We start from the raw sequence: 23,183 nt of genomic DNA on the forward strand, positions 1-23,183 counted from the left end.
ATGCATATATGCACAGTATATACTAACAGAATATATGCATGCATGTACACACAACATATACTTTCAAAATATATGCATGCATATACACACAACATATACTTAAAAAATAAATGCATGCATATATTTTTAAAGCTGTTGCATGTGATTTTTTTGCAATAGTACTAAACTCTTGCACAAAGACAAGACACCAAAATGGGACACCTCGTACACAATTTCCAGAAATAGAAATAATGTATTTGTCTCTATTGGAATAAATATCACTTAGTGTGTGTTTTTCTTGTCCATAATATTGCTTTGTCAAGTAAAAAAAATAGTTTTGAATCAGGAGAGAAATCTGCACAGATCAAGCTACTGTATAAACAGTCCTGAACGAATATCTTTATGTATTTTGATTAAAGAAGCATTGTTTTGAATATTGACTTGTTAATTGATGGACGGAAGTGGTGTGGGTTATTTATGGATTATTTTTTTCAGCTGTTTGGACTATCATTCCGACGGCACCCATTCACTGCAGAGCATCTACTGATGTAACATGATTTCTCCAAATCTGTTCCAATGAGGAAACAAACTCGAACTTGAGCTCATTTTCAGAAAATGTTCATTTTCGGGTGATTTATTCCTTTAAATGAGTTATTAAAGATTCCTCTTTGTTTATATTAATTAATCTGATCTCTTCTCTGCAGATTGAGGCTAGAGTCCAGCTGACGGAGCTGTTGAAGGAATCCAGCGTTGGGTAAAATGTTCCTGTGGGCACAAACTACACTGACGGCGTCTGCGATGGTGAGTTTTTCGTATATCATCAGATACGCCAGAACTAGTGTCGCTGAACGACTCACTCCTCTGGCACAATGAACCAAGACCTTCCCCTTTCCTGAAAAACAGAGAAAACTAGCATCACACATTCAGGTTAAACCTGTTCAAACCCGTCACATCGATGTCTATAAAACATCAAACGGATTCAACTTAAACACGATATTCATCCAACAAGAAAAACTAGAGTGCATCTTTAAATTTAGGAATTGATTGGTTTTTATAAAGTGTTTTTTTTTTTGTCATTTTGTTCAGTGTTTTTTGATTAAACATTATTTTATTTGTAATAATGTCACGGAGTAATCATTCACAATGCGACCTAGAATTCCTAGAAGGCGGTTTTAAACACCTAAACACAATAATATCCCCAATATGTCAATCCCTGAAATCAATACCTTAAATAAGTAAACTCTTAAGCATACTCTTAATAAACTTCTATTTTTGTCATTTTTAGTTGTGAATTTTCTTTTTCGGTTTTATTGACCTAAACTATTCTACCCCAAAGCGGACTTGAGCGTGCAAGTTTAGTAAAAAACTATTTAATAAGCCACCACTAAACATGAATAGAACACTTAACTGTATTTTTAACTATATCACAATCAAAAGATTGAGGTTCAAGTACAGTATAGAGCATATGTAGGCTATACTTTTCTGTTTGTGTATTTCTGAGAAGTGCATAAGACAGTAGGCTTTCTTATTTTTTTGTTTAAAAGAAGTGCACTAATAGCACATCACAAGTGAAACATGCATCATGCAAACTCATGGTATAAAAGGTCTGGAGGTGCACAATGTCTTACTCTGCTGAGACAGAGCTTCATGAATGAAACCGGCTGTTGGGTGGAAGAACGGTGCGATGTCAAAGTGTTTGCTGTCTGGTGCCTCCACGCCGTGATACTCTATGTTTGTGTCTGTGTAGAAACCAGCTCCGGTGTCGATGTGAGCGGGTCCGTGTGCGGCGTTGATCACGTGAGTGACTCCTAGATGTCTTAGAAGTGTCTTGTCTTTCGCTGTCGCACTGAGAGAATCAAGAGTTCATTCTGAGCAGTAGCTCTCAAATCTCACCTATACACAAACGTCTACCAATAGCATTGCATGCATTTGAGTTCTGAGCTCCACATGTGGTAGAAATAAAAAGAAACATTGACAAACATTGAGTTAGCTAACACACATTAGGAGACTAAAAGTGTTGCATTGGAGTAATACGCACGCATCACTGATGTAGATGTTGGGCCAGACTTCATTATAAGCGCTGGAGGGTCGACGGTTCGTTAGCAGGAGGGTCAAAAGGTCACAGATGGGCGGAGTCTCGTATCCAACATTCCGTGTGCTCATTCTTTAATTTAATGTACGTTGATCTTTTGAAGTAATAGAGCTGGATGTACTGTGAGAACATAAAGTCATTTGTTATTTGTGTTGTCAAACTCACACGTTTCTCTGCTCTTCTGTTTCTTCTGCCGGGTCTGTGGTCCACGTAGAGCCGTGTTTGTGTGAGTGTGATGCAGTAAGTGATACGTGTCTCTCTTCTGGCCTCTTTGCGTGTCGGTAAATATAGATGAGACTCAAACAGACGCACAGCTGAGGAGCTTTGAATAGAAGTTCATTAAGGTAGAGATGGTTCACATTTTAAATAGGTTCTTTTCATGGATAAAATAATAGAAAATGTTTCAAAATATATATTTGAACAAATCTGCTTTTTAATTGTTAAATTCTGTTATATTGTATAAACTATTAAGTTTGATGTCATTATGACATATAGCTATTTTAGATTTTTATATATAAAATTTTATTATTTTATTTTATTATTATTTTAAAAGTCTGTTTTTCTTATTATATATAAGAAAAACAGAGTTTGAGGTTCATATATATATATATAACAGAATAATATATTTATTTAATAATATATTATTTTATATATTTCAATATAGGAAATATAATAATATATTTCTATAGGCTTGGTGTCCTGATTACATATATATTTTTATTTTCATGAATATATTTTAATAATTGAAATATATATATTTTTTTTTTTTATAAACTTTGTACATTCTTGGTCTTATTGTGCACAATCTTCATAATATTTATAAATCTGAAATAACTTTTGCACTGATGTTTCGTTTTTAACCCCTTCCCTCCTGTTTGTTGTTCTGAAAGCACTACAGTGTTAAACTGTGAATGTGACTTTATTGTGTCTCTGAACATTTAGCAGGAATAACAGAATTTTAGACAACGAAAGAAAATGCATCAACTAATTTTAATTGAGAAATGAAATCCTGCATCAATTCATTTAATTCCATCAGTTTCTGAATCCTGCATTTCTGCCAGGGAATTTTCATAATCGTTCTTCATGTGAGTAATTGTGTTACTGTATCTAATGTATTTGTGATTAGTGAGTGCATATTGCATTAAGACAGAAGAAAATTAGATTTATCTTTGTATCATTCTTTTTTTTAAATGAAATCTTAAATAAAGATAAAGGCTATATTTTGCATTAACATTTTTTTTTTTTATTACAGTTTTATCACTCAAATTCCCATTAAAAATATATTTATTATTATTATTATTATTTTAAAAATTCATTAGGAAATCACCATTGTGCCAGTTATTGGGAGACTATTATAGTTTTTAATAACAGTAAAGAGTTTTTTCTGCATTAGTGTTGCTGATGTTTTTTTTTTTTCTCATTAACTTTTCTTTGATAAATATCTAAACATTCTTAAATCTAGAAATATTTATGTGTCTTGATTTAAGATTGGTTAGTTATTTGTACTGGAAAACAAGACAAAAATACTAATATTAATCAGTAAACCACAATATAACTATTGCATATGATGTCTCTATCTGAATAAATCTAAAATAGATATTTTCAAGCACAAACAGACTCATGTTGTGTTGAGAAGATTTGTAATGTTTTTTAAAGTCTCTTAAAGTTCTTTAGAGTTCCAAAAATCAGTAATATTGTGAGATATTATTACAGTTGAAAACAACCATTTTGCATTTTAATATACTTAAATATAATTTATTCTTGTGATGCAAAGCTGATTTTTTTTGCATCATAACTCCAGTAAAAGCAGCTTTCCAACAGCACAAATGAACTCATTTGTGTATAAAACTGCCGAAATAAAATGTACAGTAAAATACCATATCAACATGACATAAAGATGATCTTTATTTATTTTTTTATACATTATAATAAAATAAATTATTTTCATGTCATTGTTTTATTTAAAAAGCGCATTATAAAACAACCCAAGGCTGACCGAAGTCTCAGTAAATAAAACAGACAAAGGGTGTTCGTTTTAATAATGTTTATCTAAAATATTTAAATATGCTTAGTCATTGTTCCATTATTAAAATATTTAGTCATTTTATTAGGCTGTATACTCTCTCCTGTAGTAATTTAAAAGCAGTCGGTTATGCATTTTATGTAGAAATATATATATATATAAAATAAAAGTATATTTATTTTAAGCTTTAAAAATGTGTAACCTAATGTGATGTACAGTATCTGAATCTGTGGTGTTTTGGTCCTGTTGTGTACAGTGTGTGATGGTCCTGAAGAGGTAGTGTGTTGTGTTTGTGTGAGTGACTGTATGTTTACTAAACTGCTCAATGCCATTAATATATTACTCTGAAAGTGCATAGATATGTTTGCATATGAAGTGCATGTTCAAGCTTTTCACCGAGGTCCAAAATTCACAGTATTTATCCAAAACCCACTGAAATATGAACTATGTCAGATATCTCGATTGCTTTCATTGGATGCTTGAAGCCTAACAAGTGACCGACTGAGACGCTCTACATAGGGCACAACGCTGTGTGTTAATAGACGAGACTTAAACAAAATCTAGTTAAAATATATTAATGCTGGATTTGTTTTATCTTGTGTCCTCTCCAGATGTAAACTGATGGACTGGAGTGCTGTGGATTATTGGGATGTTTTTATCAGACTCTCATTCTGACGGCACCCATTCACTGCAGAGCATCCATTGATAAAATGCTTAATTTTTTCCTAATACGGATGGAGAAACAAACTCATCTTGGATGACTTGAGGGTGAGGACATTTTAAACAAATGGTAAACTATTCCTTTAAGAAAAGAAAATGACTTTTTCTTGTGCATAAGCTCCGCCCACCATCAGATCTCATTGGTCCAAGCTCCAGGTTACTGTAGGCATCACATATTGATTGCATGTATGTTCTGGTACTCATTGTGGAGAACTGAAGCACTTGTATGTATGGTGACCGTTCATCGTGTTTGCTCAGAGCAGGACACATCGTCTGTGCTTCCTCTTCCTCTGCAGGTCCAGGTCCAGCAGCAGAGCCAGGAAGTTCCTGTTGGGATAGATGGCTCGTTTCTGGATGACGCGCCGTATGGCCGTGTGCAGAGGCATGTCGTGATACAGCATCAGGTACGCCAGCACCAGCGACGAGGAGCGGCTCATTCCCATGATGCAGTGCACCAGAACTTTTCCTGTAAGGAGGAAGCCAGAGATCTGGTTACATACAGACATCGTTGCATGGTAAAAATAACACCCACAATTCATTGCAATGATTCATTTGAAGGCCTTGAGCTCACTGCTATTAATACAGCTGTTACTACAGACACCGCAGAGGAGTTCAAGAACACGAGTCTCTTCTGCTCACAGATGATGCAGTTATTTGATCAAAAATATTGTAAAATTGTGAAATATTATTTCCATTAAAACAGCTGTTTTCTATGTGAATTTTTCTTCAATTATAATTAATTTCTGTGATGCACAGCTGTATTTTCAGCATCAGTCTTCAGTGTCACATGATCTTCAGAAATTAATATAATGATTTGCTTCTCAAGAAACATTTCTGATTTTTATCAGTCGTTTTTGTGGAAACTGTGATGCATTAGATTTTTCAGGATTCACAGATCAATAGAAAGTAAAAAAAAACAGCATTAATTTAAAAATATAAATCTTTTGCAACATTATAAATACCTTCACTAGCACTTTTCATTAATTTAATGCAACTTGATGAACAGATCAGATAAAAGTATTTAAAAAGCATTTTTTAATGCAAGTTTGTGAGCACTTTACATGTGCATGTGAATTTCCTTGAATTATTATTTCTTGGTATTTTTACTAGAATCAAGACAAAAATATTTTTAATAAAATAAAAAATAAAAATAATGTGCAACTCATTTTAGTAATGCACTGCAAGTCAAAATTGACAAAAGCGCTGACAAAATATCTATTTGATATGATTGCTGATTTTCTCAATATTTTTTTTTGAAAAGCTGCATCAGCTACAGATTTATCCGAAATCACCATTTTCACATATGAAGTCACCCGACAATTAAAGTCTTCTCAGTGGCAGTGCATTTACATTTTTATCGCAGATTATGAAGACTTCTTATTTTGAATAGCATGCATTGATTAATCACACACACACACACACACACACACACAGTAAGTCCAGGAGCATGTTTAGTGCACAAGCTGTTTGTCTTCTGTGAGTGATTTCTGACCGTCAGGAGTGCTGAGAGCTTTGTGAATGAAATCTGCTGCCGGTTTGAAGTAAACGTCCAGATCGAAGTGTGTGGAGTCGTCAGCGGGGATCCCACAGTACACAAAACTAGTGCCGTAGTAGTTCTGGTCCGCGATGCTTCCTCTCTTGGTGTGAGCGGCGTTCAGAATGTGAGTGATGCCCAGATTCTGCAGCGCACTTCGGTTCTGTGCTATTCCTCTGATGGGAAAAATAATATACAGTAGAAGATGGTTAGAAATGACTGGGGATTAAAATGCAAGCTCTGTGGTCACATATCAATATCAAAACTGGCCTGGTTTACTTAGTTTCACCTCCATTCCAGTCCAAAAAGTTATTTTAGCATCATTGGTAAAACATAAATAAGATTTATTTAATTTCTTTTTAATTTTAGGTTAATCTTTTATTTATTTTTTGTACATTTTATTTATTTTTTTATTTATTTTTTAATATTTCTAGTAGAAATACTGCCTAGGCAACTTGCTGAAATAAATTAATTATTCATAATTATAGATTTTTTTTAAAATTTGATCTAAATAGGCCTATAAAATGTTTTATAAAAAATAAAAAAAATAGAAATAAATAATAATGCTATTTCAAGTAATACATTACAATCTTTAAAGTTTTAGTTTAATATAACTCTCACCATACAAATCACTTTCTGATGGATAAAATGTCCAAAAATATTTTCCTAAAAAATACAATGATAGATCAAGCTCCAGCCTTATTTTATCTCAGAAATGCATCAGTTTATGGAAGTACAATGTGTTGTGAACGTTAGACTCAATATGTAGATCAGTGTTGTGAAGTAGTCACATTTAAAATAGTATGAATTATGATATTTTCAGCTGTCAAACCGGAGACTCGAGCAGCTCGTACTCACACGTTCCCGATGTACAGGTTTGGCCAGACCTCATCGATTTGGTGCAAGTTTAACTTACATGAGTCCAGAACTTTCTCCAGGTCCTTGACCGACAGATACTCTTTCCTGCTCAATTTACGGGCCATCGCTTCTTTCCTGAATTACCCAGCAAACAGATGAAGAGAGAGTGTGTTTATAATGATCTGCGCTCCGGACTCGTGATCCCACACAACAGCTGTCACCCGATTTAGTGCTTCAGTGAGGAGATACTGAGACATGGTGTACACACACACACACACACACACACACACACTCCACTGCAAACAGACAGATCTGATCTGAGTACTCTTTCTGTTATGCTTTCTTTCATAGTTTATAATGAGAACACAGCTGACAAACTCCTAAAAGCGCATTATTCACTGATAATCTTCTGAAATCTGTTTCTCTTTTGCCTTCAGATCCAGAAAGTGATGCACTTTAAATCATGCAGCTCTGCTCAGTACAAGAACTTTTGAAGAAAAAGTACAAGCATGAATAATAATCTGTGTGCAAATATAACAAAACATGCAAATGTACTACAGAACAAAACAAAAATGTAAAGAAAAATGACTGGTTACACAAGCTTGTAACGATATGTAGGTGAGTAATTAATTAATTTCTGGGTGAATTCTTATTATTGAGTGATATATATATATATATACAATTTAAATATATAAAAAAATTCTAAAATGTTGGTAATGCTAGTTTAAAAAACTGAGTGGATAAACAAACAAATAAATACATAAAAATTAGCAAATAAATAAATAAATATCTGTTGGCAAATATAACAAAACACCCAAAAATAAATTAAGTTTACACAGTTTTGTAATGACATAAGATTCATATGACATTGAGTACATCATGTCCAAATTTTCTTTTCTTTTTTGAGTGAAATTCTGAAATATTATTACAAAAATATTGTTAAATATTATAATTAAATCATATAAACATTTGGTCATGAAATTGAAAAAAAAAAACATAATAAAATATAACAAAACACACCAATGTACAAAATTAACCAAAATATAAGAATAATTTTTTTATTTTATTTTATTTTTTTATTATAGTGAATATTTGAAATATTAAGAGTTTGATTAAAGCCACAATAAATAAACAAATCAATCAATCTGGCTCTACGCAAATATAACGAGACACCCAACTAAATAAAAACGAAAAAGAAAAAATGGCTTAATAAAAAAAAAAAAAAAAAAAAAATATATATATATATATATATATATATTATTATTATATAAATTATAATGGGGACTTTTGGGATGTTGCATGTATTAACTGGTTAAATATATAATAAATCTTAAGTAATTAATTAAATTTGACCACTATACTTTTCAAAACAAAGGTACTTTATTTCAGCTGATAGTTCCATAGATAACCTTCCACATCCACCGCTCTTTAGTGGAAATATGTTCTTTAGTTTATTAAAATATTGACACTAAAAATGTTTGCATTAAGAACTGCTCGCTGAAAGGATCTTTAGGGAGCCCAAAGTGGATCATCTATGGTTTTATTATAAGCGATGACCCTTTTCTCCCCGGCTGGAGCTGCTGGGATGTTTTTAGGGTTTATATGCAGGATTCAGATCAGCGTAGAGTCGCATCCAGAGCCCGCAGCTGTCTGAGAAAGCCTCGGTTCGGGAAGATCCAGCGGTGCTCTTTGACTGTTTGAATCGCCTCCAGTAGAGAAAGACGCTGGTGTATCATGAGATAAGCCAGAACCAGAGACGCCGAGCGACTCACACCGACCGCACAGTGAACCAGAACACGCTCTGAAGACAAAACAGACAGAAACACAATCTCAAACATCTGGACTTCAGCTTCAACAGAACAACATTGCACTTAGACTTTACGATTTCTGTTCAATAATAACACATCTCTTCCGTCTTTATTTGACCCTCTAACTCTAGCACTTTGTTCTACTGTGTTAAGTTAACTGAGACTTCTTATAGCAGTTTGCATAGCATTGCTCTTTTAATTTCATCATTTGTAAGTCTCTTTTGGATAAAAACATCTGCTAAGTGACTAACTTAGATCGAATGCTCTTAAAAACAAAGGTAGGTGCTTTAAATGTTCTTCACAGCGATGCCATAGAAGATGCATTCAGGCAAAAGAACCTTCTCTTCCTTATCTTTCACTAGAAGGAAGCTTTTGTGAAACAGAAAGGTTCTTCAGATGTTAAAGGTTAAAGGTTAAAGAGTGCAAACCCAAGTTGAGATGGTTTTACCTCCTGGAGAACTGAGAGCCTGCTTTATATAATCAGCACAGGGGTGAAAATAGACGGACAAGTTAAAGGATGGTGAATCGTCAGCGGGGACGCCGTAATACTCGACTGTTGAGCCGTAAAACTGGTGGCTCCCCTGGCAGTGCATCGTCCCGTGAGCTGCGTTCAGGACACGAGTGATGCCCAGCTTCCACACACTGAAGCGATCGTTGGCCACACACCTGCAGATCAGTAATATACAGCTGGTAAAACAGCACTCAGAGTCTTTACGACCCACATAAAATCACACTCATCTAGAAAATAATGCTGCTGAGAGATTAATGTGGTGTATGATTAGGAGAAAGGCAAAAACTCTTCCTTTACATTCACCTTTCTATTGTTTTTTGTTTTTTTTGCCACTTTATGTCGATTTGAAAGTGCAAAACTTGCCTAGCATTGCCAAAAATGCTGTCTGGCTAGTTAGGAACATTATGTTACTAAAATAACTTATATTAATATAAAATATTATATCAAATAAAAAAATGTTTAAACATTAAAACTGAAATACATTTCAAAAAATTTTATTATTTACATACTATATGTGTGTTTACTGTGTATATTTATTATGTATATATACACAAAAATACACACATGCATTTATATATTTAAGAAAAATATTCCATGTTTATAAATTAAATATATTTATATATAATATAATAACAAATATATAAAAGTATATATATTCAAAATATATCCTGAATGTGTTTGTATTTATATATACATAATAATTAAACACAGCACACACACATTTATTATGTAAATAATAACTTTTATTTTATTAACTTATATTTATTTTTACATTTTCTTTTTGATTTTAATTTGTTTTAGTAATTGTGTTGTTTTATCATTTTATTAGTTATTGATTTTTAAATGTCTATACAGTTTTTTTACACAACAAAATTTATAAATCTCAATTTAAAAATATAACAATAGAAACTTTGAATATTCATATTTTTTATTCATATTATATATATATATATATATATATATATATATATATATATATATATATATATATATATATATATATATAAAATTATAACTCAATAATGAAATAACAGGTTTTATTAATTTTATTTTCCGTATGAAAACGAGAAATGTTGCTTGGAAACTATATGTTTTAAAAATTTATGTTTAGTTAATGTTTACTTTCTTCCAAGTAATGACCGTGGTTGTAGTTTTAGTGATAACCCTGTGACTCACATATCACCCAGGAAAAGGTTGGGCCAAACTTCATCCACATGATTTCCGCTCCTCTTCCCTCCGAACAGTATTTTCTCCAGTTCTTTGATGGAGGGTGTTTCACGGCTATCATCCATCAGATAGACTCATCGTGGATCTCTATCTATGATATAATTTGATCCTCTACGTCTCATCTAATATCTGCTGCTGTCCAGTAAGAGCGGATACATTAATCTGAAGAGGGACAGGAGCAGCTGCAGCTGGTCTTCTTCTAAAATTAACATTTAGCAATGCACTAGAGTTCACCCAGGACCCCCCACTAACTGCACAATCACCTTATGCATGAACACTAACCACATTTAGACAATGTTGATTTAATTACAGTTAATTAAACAAATTAAAGCTGACTAAACAGGTTGAGAAGCCATAACTTCAAGTACTGAGAAGCCCAGCAGCGCCGCATGATGTAATTCCATCACTGGCCAGCGGATGTCGCTGTGCGCTCGGCAGCGGAAGTGACGTCAGCTGCAGTATTTACATTCTGACACACACTTCCAGTTCCACACAGCTGTCTCTCAGATCGACTGTGCTCCTGTCCCGGTGTCAGGGCGCGATGATTTACCACAAACGTCCCGATAGAGTGACATTTAGGAGATTTATCGCGATTCGGACCGAAGAATCTGCTGTGTGACGTAAGTGACGCGCAGCTGGCTAACCGCTAGCATGCTAACACACTTGTAGCATCTGAAATATCATATTAATGATGAGTGATGAATTGTAACTGGCGTCTAAATCCATTTTCAGATTCGTTATTTGTTTTATTTTATAGTTGTGATAGGTTTATGAGTGTCTTTAGTCAAAGACGTTTGCAGATTGAAAGTGGCGAGATGAATATTCATGTCGTTTAGTGATTCTCAGTGTTTTGTGTTATGATTTAACGATATCTAATGATGCAAGTTAGCTTCAGATATCACAAAACAGTTGTTAATCTAACCTAGTTAAACAACATTTTGTGTGAAATGCTTTCTAAGTAGACAGCTCACAAGGTTTTGAGACACACATTCATTCAGGTTGTGATTGGTCCTTTTTCTTATCAGCAAGCTTCTCTGTATCGGGTATTGATTAAAATCCTTAGTGTAACGAGCTGAGAGACATAATTATATCTAAGAGTACTTCACTATCAGGCTCATATTACTTTACTGTTGTTTTCTTGCGTCTGATAACACGGCTTTATTAAGCTTTGGCGCGGGGGGCGTGGTTAGCGGAGGGGCGTGGCTTCGACTTTCTTATGCACTTTTTTTTCTTCTAGAGCCATACAAAATATATAATCTACTTTTATAGTATACTTTTCTAAACTCCTTTCCAATTTCGATTAAAAGTACATTTAGTTTGATAGCATTGAAAAATAATATTTATTATCAGCAACTTGGATAAGTTTGTCTGATAAAATAACACGGTCACTGTCTTTGTCTCAGTGAAGGTCATTTACTGACATTTAAATATGATGTTTAGTCTTATTTGTTTAAACTATGCAAAGCCTGATAGAGACATGCACGTGTTCAGATGTGATTTCACATGCATCTCTGTATTTCAAAGCTGTATTTCAGCATCTTTTTGGGGGAGAAAAAAAAGTCTATGAAGTCACTGCACTGTCATAAGACTGAGGATGCATGATGATGTAAATCTGTTAGACGGTCGGTCAACACGTGTCCTGCTGAGCGTGCAGCTGTTTTTACCGATGTGTCAGTAGATCTGTGGCTGTTTCAATCAGGAAAAGAGGATGTTTCTTCAAAACGTACACTGATCACAACACAGACATCAGCGAAAAAAAGAGAGCTGTTTCTGTTCCTGTGGTGTAAAATGAACCATTATATTGGGTGGGAAGTGTGCTTGTGCCTTCTGAAAGTTGTGTTTCTAAACATCACGGATCCGTTTCTTTAGAGCAGAGCTAGCAGACGTCCGACACGCTGAGTGTTTTCTGAGAGCTAATGAACCGAGGTTCAGAACAGAACAAGATGCAACTCTTTCTAAGCCTGCGGTTCTTGACCTTTTTGTCTCCTGTTGTCCATAACAGTAATTGAGCTCTGAAGGTCATAGTTTCTGACCATTAAGTTCCAGGATTCCAGAAGTTTTAAGATCCAAGTGTTTTTCTGGATTATTTTTAAATAATGAATTTGCATAACTTTTCCAGTCATCCATTATTTAAACAAGTACAGATATTTTTACTCGCTATTTCTATAAATAAAATACACACACAATAAAAAATGTGTGTGTATATATACAGTACATTGGCATAACAAGAATTGCCCTTAACACTGTGTAAAAAAAAAAAAAATGTGATAAGTCACATTTTTTGTTGTTGTTATTATTTCTTTGATCAAATTTTTTTTTTTTTTTTTAATTTCAAATTAAGGGGTTGAAATGAAATCTTAGTTATTTGAGCTTATTTTAATGCTTGTTTTGTCTAATTTTAAATCTTGAGAATCAATGCTTTCAAAGTGTCTGATAAATTACATTTTTATTTTTTTTTTATTTTGCATTTATGAGCAAATACATTTGTCTTCCATACTAAGTAATTGATCTATAATTTGGTAATGCAACGTCTGATCTTCATGAAACTTTAAGCTCAGCATAAGTGAACAAAATCAAGGAAGTGACTTGTTTTTGGCCGAACCAAGCTTCAGACGTCGTGTCAATAAAATGAGCTGATCCTAATAAGAAATCTTGCAAAATGTAATGAGTTTCAGTGCTGGCAGGGACAATAAGGGAAGTATTGCATGCGAGTATTGTGTTGCAATTTATTTTTAAAGCAATTGCATCCACAGCATCTTACTCTTTCAAATCTGGCATTTTTCATCGTTTTCGCCACACGGTTCATCGGGTACAGGCGGTTTCTCACGTCCAAAAAATACAGCATGCTCAGACTGATCCTTAATGAACGAGTTGGTTAGTGGCCAGATAATCAAAGCTCAAGCCAAGAAGCAAAGCTGGAGTTCAGTGCTTCAGATCTGTAGTAGTGCACAATCACGAGATCCTGTGCGGTGAATGTGGCCTGTTTTACTCCAGTTTACATCTAGATGTGATGTGCCACTCAAAAGTGGTGCAAAGATGAAGAATAACGCATTATACGCTATTGTTAAGTGCATGAACACTAACAGTCAAACGTTTTTGAACAGCAAGGTTTTTAATGTAAAAAAAAAAAAAAAAGACTCTTCTGCTTTCCGAGCCTGCATTTATTTGATCCAAAATACAGGGAAAACAGTTAATATTGTGATATGTTTTAACAATTTAAAATAACAGTTTTCTATGTGAATATATTTTAAAGTGTAATTTATTTCTGTGATGCACAGCTGTATTTTCAGCATCATTCTTCGGTGTCACATGATCTTCAGAAATCAGTCTAATATGAAGATTTACTTCTCTAAAAACATTATTATTAGTAGTAGAAATAGTAGTAGTTTACATTTTTCAGGTTTCTCTGATGAATAGAAAGTTCAGAAGAACAGCATGTATCTGAAATAGAAATCTTTATAACATTATAAATGTCTTTATCATCACTTTTGATCAATTTAAAGCGTCCTTGCTAAATAAAAGTATTACTTTCTATAATTTAACCCTTGCCCTCCAGTGTAACACATTTTTATTTATTATTATAATAGTTTTTTTAGAGTAATGCTGAACTTTGGATCTTTCTCTGAATCCTTAACCATTTTAAATATTGAAAATAAAATGTAAAAAAATATTTTTTGAGTAGTAAATCATCATCTTAGAATGATTTCTGAAGATCATGTGACACTGAAGAATGATGCTGGAAATACAGCTGTGCATCACTGAACTTTAATATACAGTATAGCCTTAATATTTCACAATATTACTGCTTTTGCTGTATTTTGGATCAAGTTAATGCAGGCTCGGTGAGCAGACGTGACTAAAATCTCACAGTGCATGACACAAGTTGTTGCTTCTGGCGTCTCAGTTTGGTGTTTCGGTCTTCAGTTCCTGGGAGAGGATGCGAGAGATGGCCGGGAACGTCCGGCTCTGGACCCCGAAGCAGGTGGGCCGCTGGCTGCGTGACGAGGGCTTCTGCGATTACGTGGATCTGCTGTGTAACAAACACCGTCTGGACGGGACCAGCCTGCTGACGCTGAGCGAGTACGACCTGCGCTCTCCTCCGCTGGAGCTCAAGGTCCTGGGAGACATCAAACGGCTGATGGTGTCCCTCCGAAAGCTGCAGAAGCAGAACGCTGATGTGTTAGAGGAGCTCGGGCTGTCCTACGACGGACACTCGCCTCAGAACAGCACAGGTGCTCTTTCTCTTCCTGTTTTGGTCAAGTTTGGTGCCTGTTTAGTCCTCATTTTTCAGAGGAGTTTACTTACTCTACAGACGGCTGAAGCACAACACAATCGTTTTACTGTCAAGCTCCAAAAAGACTCGCAGAAGAACAGAAAGGTGTTGTTAAAAGCACTATGTTCAAAGTCTTCTGAAGCCATACATAAACATATTATGGTACTTATGATACTTTTCCAAGTTCACTTCTAGTTTTGAGTGAAATATGTAGTAGATAAATGTATTCTGATAGGACTGAAGAAAATATCAGCAACTTAACTGTTAAACAAAATGAATTTGGTTGATAAAATGACACCGGAGCCACAATTTCAAGAGTGCAGTGTTTTATTTAATTTCACTGAAGGTCATTTCCTGACTTTTAAGTATCTTATTTACCGTTTAGCACCTTATTTGTTTAAAATACGCCAAGTAAAGTCAGATCTGTGACTTTAGAAAGGATGACTTTAAGTGGACTTTCAAGCGCTTTATTAAACAAACAGCACAATAATTTAACCATTAGTGCTACAAACATGTCAAACTCCATAAAAGACATTATTTATGCACTATATATGTCTTCTAAAGCTGTATAAGAACACAAATTGGTATTTACGAAGTTCATTCTCCGTTTGTGTAAAACAAGTAGTCAATAAATGTATTCCAATGGGACTTTTGGAGCGAATGTGTTTCTGAATGTAAAAGCAAGATGGATTTGGTTGATAAAATGACTCGAGCATTCAGATTTATTTCATTTTTCTTTAAATGTCTAGTTCTCCGTTTACTTAGTCATTTCAAATATGCAAAGTGATCTAGATCTAGTGTGTGTGTTTGGTGTGTTTCAGCTGGAGTGGACTGGCTGTGTAACGGTGAATCTGTGCGTGATTGCGATGCCGTGTTGGACACGTTGAGTGATGATCAGTATCATCAATACAACAACGGCAAATACAAGCAGCAGCCGAGGAGACTGGACCCTGAGTACTGGAAGACCATCATCAGCTCCGTCTACGTGGTCTTCGTCTTCGGCTTCACCTCCTTCGTTATGGTGATCGTCCACGAGCGAGTGCCAGACATGAGAACGTACCCGCCGCTGCCGGACATCTTCCTGGACAGGTGATCCAATCAAAAAATAGAGTAAAAACTAGAAAAATGCTAAATATTATTACTATTTAAAATAGCTGCCTTCTATGTGAATATCTGTTAAAATGAAATTTATTTCTGTGATCAGAGCTGGGATTTCTCCATCATTTCCCCAGTGTCACATGATCCTTCAGAAGGAGCAAGAAACATTCCTGATTCTTATCGATGTTGAAAACAGTCGTGCCACCCAATATTTTTATGCAGACTTGATGCATTTTATTTTTCAGGATTGACAGATGAACAGAAGGTTCAAAAGAACAGCATTTATCTGAAAAAGAAATCTTTTGTAACATCATAAATGTCTTTAATGAATGCATTCTTGATGAATGTAAGTATTAAGACATTATAGGAATATTTCAAATGCAAAGCGTGTTCTGAAAGGCAGGCTTTTTTGAATCTGTAAATGCATTACAGAAAACATTTTATTGTCTAATATGACTAGTGCTATTTCTATTACTTGCATAAGACTCAAAGCTGTATTTCCTGAAAGAATCATAAGCTAATTTGCAGCACTGTTCTCTGCACAGAAACATCATAAAATAACAACATAAATCACCATCTGTTTGGAGGAGGATTTTGTTTTTTTCCTGCTCTGTTTCTCTTTATGACCTTTCACCTTCTTCTCTTCTCCCTCCAGTGTACCCAGAATCCCCTGGGCGTTTGCAATGGCTGAGGCCTGTGGCGTGATCCTCTGTTCTGTTTGGCTGCTAGTCCTGCTGCTTCATAAACACAGGTAACAAACACATGCACATATTTATAATGTATGCATGCATATATGCACAATATATACTTATATATATACACAATAAATTCTTAAAAAATATATGCATGCATATATGCACAATATATACTTAAAATATATGCATGCATATATATAAACTTAAAAAATATATGCATGCATATACGCACAATATATACTCACAGAATATATGCATGCATATATGCACAATATATACTTATAAAATATATGCATGCATATACACAATAAATTCTTTAAAAATATATGCATGCATATATGCACAATATATACTTAAAATATATGCATGCATATATATAAACTTAAAAAATATATGCATGCATATATGCACAATATATACTCACAGAATATATGCATGCATATACGCACAATATACACTCACAGAATATATGCATGCATATACGCACAATATATACTCACAGAATATATGCATGCATATACGCACAATATATACTCACAGGATATATGCATCCATATACGCACAATATATACTCACAGGATATATGCATGCATATACGCACAATATATACTCACAGGATATATGCATGCATATACGCACAACATATACTCACAGAATATATGCATGCATATACACAGAATATATGCATGCATATACGCACAATATATACTCACAGAATATATGCATGCATATACGCACAATATATACTCACAGGATATATGCATGCATATACGCACAATATATACTCACAGGATATATGCATGCATATACGCACAACATATACTCACAGAATATATGCATGCATATACACAGAATATATGCATGCATATACGCACAATATATACTCACAGAATATATGCATGCATATACGCACAATATATACTCACAGGATATATGCATCCATATACGCACAATATATACTCACAGGATATATGCATGCATATACGCACAACATATACTCACAGAATATATGCATGCATATACACAGAATATATGCATGCATATACGCACAATATATACTCACAGGATATATGCATGTATACACCCACAATATACACTCACAGAATATATGCATGCATATACGCACAATATATACTTACAAAATAAATGCATGCATATATTTTTAAAGCTGTTGCATGTGATTTTTTGCATAAAGTACTAAACTCTAAAGACAAGACACCAAAATGGGACACCTCGTACACAATTTCCAGGATTAATTAGAAATAATTTATTTGTCTCTCTTGGCATAAATATCACAAAGTGTGTGTTTTTTCTTGTCCAAACAAACCATTTCCAACATTAGTCTAATGAAAGTCATTTCAGAACTCAGTGAAGACTGTAGAATAATACGGACCAGTGAAACATGCACGGTATTAGCAGGAATGTGTGTTGAGATTATTAGGGTTGGATCGCAACAGAAGCAGCATCTCTTCATCTGACGCTCACAGAAAGCTAAGGTCAGGCCATCAAAGATGCTTTTATCGCTGACCCTGTGTTTCTGTCAGGTCCATCCTGTTGAGGCGCTTGTGTAGTCTCATGGGGACGGTCTTCATGCTGCGCTGCATCACTATGTTTGTGACATCTCTCTCTGTCCCGGGACAACACCTGCAGTGCACTGGGAAGGTGTGGACATAATCTCACACACACACACACACACACACACACTCTGATCCATAACCCAGTAAACTACATGAAGACTGCTCTGAAAGACATGCTGCGTAAGGATGAGATTGCATTACTTACGCATTTTTGCATTTTTCCATTCCTGTGCCTCATCACAATTATTTTTGGTCCTAAAATATTTTCATCGATTTACTTTGAATATTAGGTATACATAAAAATAATATTAATATTTTAATCATTTAACAACACATTTGCATGTGCATAGTTTGCTGATGTCACTTAATAGTCACTTGACACACAATTAAACAAATAAAATGCTGCATCCATTTTAAAGTGTTGATGGTTTTAATTATTGGAAAGATTATTTATTTTATTTTGTTTAGATATTTCTTTGAGTTAATTATTAGCTTTAGAAAACTCCTGAACACTCTGCAATGATCTGGAACTAGATTAAATTTTTTATTTAATTTGCATTATGGTGCCCCTTTATCTTTTTTATTATTTTGTCAAATTTTTTTTAATACTTATTCTAATGAGAGTAAAAATAAACGTTGTACTACAATTTATTTACATTTTTTTTTTCTTGTGATTTTTAAGAAATAAAGCATGACCTAGACAAAATGTTGTAGACAAGACTTTTTGTCTTATTCGTGTGCTGTGTATTTTTATTCTTATTTGACTTGTCTCGTTATTAACTGCAAACTCTGCTGAAAATGAAGTCATTTTTTTACACTCGCTCTGTGTTTCTGTCCGTGTCAGATGTACGGAGACATATGGGCGAAGCTGCAGCGTGCCGTGGCCATATGGAGCGGTTTTGGCATGACGCTGACCGGAGTGCAGACGTGTGGAGATTACATGTTCAGCGGACACACCGTCGTCATCACCATGCTCAACTTCTTCGTCACTGAGTGTAAGTAGACACACAATAGCTGTGCTTCCATCCAAAGTTACGAATTAAATGCACAAAATATGAATATTGCATAAAACGTGCAAATAAAGAGAACAAAATCATTATTTAATGTATGTAATCTGCATGTTTGTTTTACCATATTAAGAATTTTATCCTATTTAGTTTTTTGGGGGGCATTTGTAGAATTTATTTACACTTTTTTGTGTTCATCCAATGTTTTTTTTTTTTTTTTTGCCCGATATCCTAAAATGCGCATATAAATAGGGATGATGGAAACATAGCTACTTAGCTCGAAATTAATCGTTTCTACGATGCATCGCAATGCACGATTCAGTAACAGACCATAACATATTGATGCTTTTCTGATGTCATTTGTATACGTGCTTTGTGCGAGTCATTAAAAATGCTCCAACTACTTTAAAAGCTGAAAAAATAAAAAATGAAATCTGAAGGGGGTAACTCCACTAAGTTGAAAAACCTGTGACCCTGGATTAATTTGATTTATGCATCAAAAATTTAAAAATGCATTAAAAATTTAATATTGAGAAAATCATCTTTAAAGTTGTCCAAATGAATTTTTAGCAATGCATATTATTTATCAAAAATGACGTTTTGATATATGTGCAGTAGGACATTTACTACATATCTTCATGGAAGATGATCTTAATATCCTAATGATTTTTGGCATAAAAGAAAAATCACTAATTTTGATCCAAACAATGCATTTTTGGCTCTTGCTACAAATACACCCGAGACTTAAGACTGGTTTTGTGCTCCAGGGACACACAAATCTGATTGCATTTATTGACAAACGTGTATACATGTGAAGTGAAACTGAGGATGCAGTGTACTGTCAATGCATCGAACTGAACTGATTCCTGAGGTGATTGAGATCCTCCCTCCGTCTGCAGACACGCCGCGCAGCTGGAACTCCATCCACACGCTCTCCTGGGTCCTCAACCTGTTCGGCATCTTCTTCATCCTGGCAGCGCACGAGCACTACTCCATCGACGTCTTCATCGCCTTCTACATCACCACCAGACTCTTCCTGTACTACCACACGCTGGCCAACACTCGAGCCTACCAGCAGAGCCGCCGCGCACGCATCTGGTTCCCCATGTTCTCCTTCTTCGAGTGCAACGTTAAGGGCCCTGTTCCTAACGAGTACTGCTGGCCGTTCACTCGGCCCGCCTTCCTCAGACGCATCATCGGCTGATCCTCCACAGATACCAGGATGTAGAGGAGGCCAAACCCTCTCGATCAGTGCTGAAGGACTCTTCCTCCGTCTGTGTTTTACTTCACAACATTCAGAAGCATAATGTTGTACTTTTGACTGCACTACGTTTCATATTAAATATCGCGTTACAGATCTAGTACTTTCTTACTATTACACAAGTAAAAGTAATTAAAAGATTTACTGGAGTAAAAAAAAATATACTACTTTTTTATGTTATTAAAACAGCAACTTTTATTTATGAAATGTGGTGCTGTAAAAGAATGGAATTGTGCTTCGGAGTGTAGTGAAGTAAGAGTTTTTCACAGAAACTACAGATGATGAACTACAGATACTATTTCAGTTTACTTAAGTAAGGTAAAATACTTCTACTGTCCACCTCTGCTCTCGATCAACACACACACACACACACACACACACAGAGACACAGACACACACTCTCTCTCTCTCTCTCTCACACACACACACACACACAGAGACACAGACACACACTCTCTCTCTCTCTCTCTCACACACAGAGAGAGACACACACACACACACACACACACACACAGAGACACAGACACACTCTCTCTCACACACACACACACACACACACACACACACAGTCTCTGCCTCTCTCTCTCACACACACACTCACACACACTCTCTCTCTCACACAAACACACACTCTCTCACACACACAGAGACACAGACACACTCTCCTTCTCTCACACACACACACACACAGTCTCTGCCTCTCTCTCTCTCTCTCACACACACACTCTCTCCCTCACACAAACACACACTCTCTCACACACACAGAGAGACACACACACACACAATCTCTCTCTCACACATAGACGCTCACACACACACACACACACACACACACTCAAACACACACACACACTCTCACACACACTCAAACACACACACACACACACTCTCTCTCACACACACTCAAACACACACACACACTCTCACACACACACACACTCTCACACACAATCACACACTCTCTCTCTCTCTCTCTCTCTCTCTCTCTCACACACACACGCACACACAAACACACTCTCTCCCTCACACACACACACACACACACACACAGGTTTCCTCCAGTAGCTGTTGTGTTTAGGGGATTTCTGTGTCCCATACTTCACGTCAGAGACTGAATCTACTAAACTGGAACTATGACGCTCTGCTCTTCCTGTGGACTGGGATCCTCTGACAGTGTTCTGCGTGAGATTCAGTGTTCACTCGACCTAGTTTCCTGATAACTGTAGATACTTGATGTTCTAGCGTTGTAAAGATACTGACACGATCAACCTTTGAAGCAATACAAACCTCTTACTGTTCCTTTCAAAGGCTCTGTGTGAAACCGTATGGTTTTAATAGAATTAGGAGCGTTGCATTGTGCTCTTATTGCCATCATTGTTGCTATTTCCATAGTGCAGACTTTATTTTGGCAGTATTAGTGTCTATATGAGATGACATCATGAAAATACTGTGTTTAACACTTAAAATCGTCCCGTTTTGTAGGGAATCTCACAAAATGTCATTTCACAGAAGTTTTATCTATATATGCATAAACACGTTTGTCATGAAACAACTTCAATGCAAAAAAACAATATTTTAAATTAAAATGTAATCAATTGCATTACGATGTTCTTCTAACAAACTCGTATTCCTTTATTATTATTATTAATATTTTTTTGTAATTTATGGTATTATATAAACAATGGCATATATTGATAACCAAAAATAATAATAAATGTGTCACAAATTAAAGGAAATAATAGAAAATCATGAAACAATGGCATAATGCTAAATATTACAACGTTTAATAAAACTGTAATTAATATCACACACACATATATATATATATTAATTTCATTAAAACTAAAACAGTTGTTTTTTTTCCTGACAGCTTTTGTGAGATTCACCCCCTTTTTTTTTTTTTTTTTTTGTCATGGTACGTTTTTTCCATTTTTAATTGTATATTGAAAAGCAAATCTCGCCAAACTCTGGAATGAAGACGAGGCGTTTTTTAGCAGCATCATTCCAGTTGCCAATGACCTTTGATATGTGACTTCGTCTTTATACTAACGTTTGTTTTCATCGATGTCTTGATTTATTTCAGATGAACTGTATATGATGGTCAGGAGGGTGTTACTTAGTTACTTCTTGAACGTTTACAAAAAAGCAAGTGATGTTAAACTCGTGCTGAAAGACTCTTGTCTTATTTCTGGTGTTTCTGTGGGAATCGGGGCTCGTTTTGATGAGGTTTTCTGTGCTAGGTCATTAGGATTTTAATTGAGTGTATTTATAGATCTCTTCGAGCACAGAGGATTGAGTGATGGAGATGTACAGAATCATAAGGATATTATTGTGTATTATTATAATGCTCTGAACTCCTCTGAACATTTCCATCTAGTATGCAGTACGTTATAGTTAATCTGAAAAGAGCAAGATCTAACAAAATAGATTAAAGAAACTAGTTTTCATCCAGATAATTGATGGTTTTCATACGCTTCGTAACACCATCTAACAGCAGTAGAGTTTAATACCTGCTCCACA

At 35.0% G+C, this 23,183-nt stretch overlaps 4 protein-coding genes across 5 annotated transcripts; 1 reads left to right on the forward strand and 3 right to left on the reverse strand.

Moving 5' to 3' along the window:
• Nucleotides 1-122: 122 nt before the first annotated feature.
• LOC113111409 (dual specificity phosphatase DUPD1) lies at nucleotides 123-2,405 on the reverse strand. The gene is made up of 3 exons (XM_026276074.1): nucleotides 2,018-2,405; nucleotides 1,608-1,825; nucleotides 123-871 (listed from the first exon to the last, which is right to left on the reverse strand). Exons 1-3 carry the CDS (start codon nucleotides 2,140-2,142, stop codon nucleotides 657-659), a joined length of 558 nt encoding a protein of 185 aa, XP_026131859.1. The 5' UTR covers nucleotides 2,143-2,405; the 3' UTR covers nucleotides 123-656.
• Nucleotides 2,406-4,845: 2,440 nt separating this feature from the next.
• LOC113111410 (dual specificity protein phosphatase 13-like) lies at nucleotides 4,846-7,790 on the reverse strand. The gene is made up of 3 exons (XM_026276075.1): nucleotides 7,207-7,790; nucleotides 6,307-6,524; nucleotides 4,846-5,280 (listed from the first exon to the last, which is right to left on the reverse strand). The coding sequence occupies exons 1-3, from the start codon at nucleotides 7,329-7,331 to the stop codon at nucleotides 5,069-5,071; spliced, it is 555 nt and encodes a 184-aa protein (XP_026131860.1). The 5' UTR covers nucleotides 7,332-7,790; the 3' UTR covers nucleotides 4,846-5,068.
• Nucleotides 7,791-8,491: 701 nt separating this feature from the next.
• On the reverse strand, nucleotides 8,492-11,124 carry LOC113111413 (dual specificity protein phosphatase 13). The gene is made up of 3 exons (XM_026276081.1): nucleotides 10,702-11,124; nucleotides 9,463-9,680; nucleotides 8,492-9,007 (listed from the first exon to the last, which is right to left on the reverse strand). Exons 1-3 carry the CDS (start codon nucleotides 10,815-10,817, stop codon nucleotides 8,823-8,825), a joined length of 519 nt encoding a protein of 172 aa, XP_026131866.1. The 5' UTR covers nucleotides 10,818-11,124; the 3' UTR covers nucleotides 8,492-8,822.
• A 97-nt stretch (nucleotides 11,125-11,221) lies between these two features.
• LOC113111391 (sterile alpha motif domain containing 8) lies at nucleotides 11,222-20,823 on the forward strand. Of its 2 annotated transcripts, none has more exons than XM_026276051.1 (7): nucleotides 11,222-11,372; nucleotides 14,677-14,984; nucleotides 15,847-16,114; nucleotides 16,779-16,874; nucleotides 18,363-18,480; nucleotides 19,240-19,390; nucleotides 20,302-20,823. In XM_026276051.1, exons 2-7 carry the CDS (start codon nucleotides 14,690-14,692, stop codon nucleotides 20,604-20,606), a joined length of 1,233 nt encoding a protein of 410 aa, XP_026131836.1. In that variant the 5' UTR covers nucleotides 11,222-11,372; nucleotides 14,677-14,689; the 3' UTR covers nucleotides 20,607-20,823. The 2 variants fall into 2 exon arrangements, with proteins under 2 accessions (XP_026131836.1, XP_026131837.1); XM_026276052.1 differs by having other exon boundaries at nucleotides 11,234-11,372; nucleotides 14,657-14,984.
• Nucleotides 20,824-23,183: the final 2,360 nt, after the last annotated feature.

Source organism: Carassius auratus, chromosome 12 (assembly GCF_003368295.1).
Source record: "Carassius auratus strain Wakin chromosome 12, ASM336829v1, whole genome shotgun sequence".
Classification (NCBI taxonomy): domain Eukaryota; kingdom Metazoa; phylum Chordata; class Actinopteri; order Cypriniformes; family Cyprinidae; genus Carassius; species Carassius auratus.

Excerpts from the sequence above, each read along its gene's own strand:
- LOC113111409 (XM_026276074.1), bottom strand. The coding sequence starts at position 2,142 with ATGAGCACACGGAATGTTGGATACGAGACTCCGCCCATCTGTGACCTT. Across the intron at positions 1,826-2,017 it reads AACATCTACATCAGTGATGC|TGCGACAGCGAAAGACAAGA; the intron begins GTGCGTATTACT and ends TGATTCTCTCAG. Across the intron at positions 872-1,607 it reads TGAAGCTCTGTCTCAGCAGA|GAAAGGGGAAGGTCTTGGTT; the intron begins GTAAGACATTGT and ends TCTGTTTTTCAG.
- LOC113111410 (XM_026276075.1), bottom strand. The coding sequence starts at position 7,331 with ATGGCCCGTAAATTGAGCAGGAAAGAGTATCTGTCGGTCAAGGACCTG. Across the intron at positions 6,525-7,206 it reads AACCTGTACATCGGGAACGT|AGGAATAGCACAGAACCGAA; the intron begins GTGAGTACGAGC and ends TTTTCCCATCAG. Across the intron at positions 5,281-6,306 it reads AGCTCTCAGCACTCCTGACG|GAAAAGTTCTGGTGCACTGC; the intron begins GTCAGAAATCAC and ends TCCTCCTTACAG.
- LOC113111413 (XM_026276081.1), bottom strand. The coding sequence starts at position 10,817 with ATGGATGATAGCCGTGAAACACCCTCCATCAAAGAACTGGAGAAAATA. Across the intron at positions 9,681-10,701 it reads AACCTTTTCCTGGGTGATAT|GTGTGTGGCCAACGATCGCT; the intron begins GTGAGTCACAGG and ends ACTGATCTGCAG. Across the intron at positions 9,008-9,462 it reads GGCTCTCAGTTCTCCAGGAG|AGCGTGTTCTGGTTCACTGT; the intron begins GTAAAACCATCT and ends TTTTGTCTTCAG.
- LOC113111391 (XM_026276051.1), top strand. The coding sequence starts at position 14,690 with ATGCGAGAGATGGCCGGGAACGTCCGGCTCTGGACCCCGAAGCAGGTG. Across the intron at positions 14,985-15,846 it reads CTCGCCTCAGAACAGCACAG|CTGGAGTGGACTGGCTGTGT; the intron begins GTGCTCTTTCTC and ends GGTGTGTTTCAG. Across the intron at positions 16,115-16,778 it reads CCGGACATCTTCCTGGACAG|TGTACCCAGAATCCCCTGGG; the intron begins GTGATCCAATCA and ends TTCTCCCTCCAG.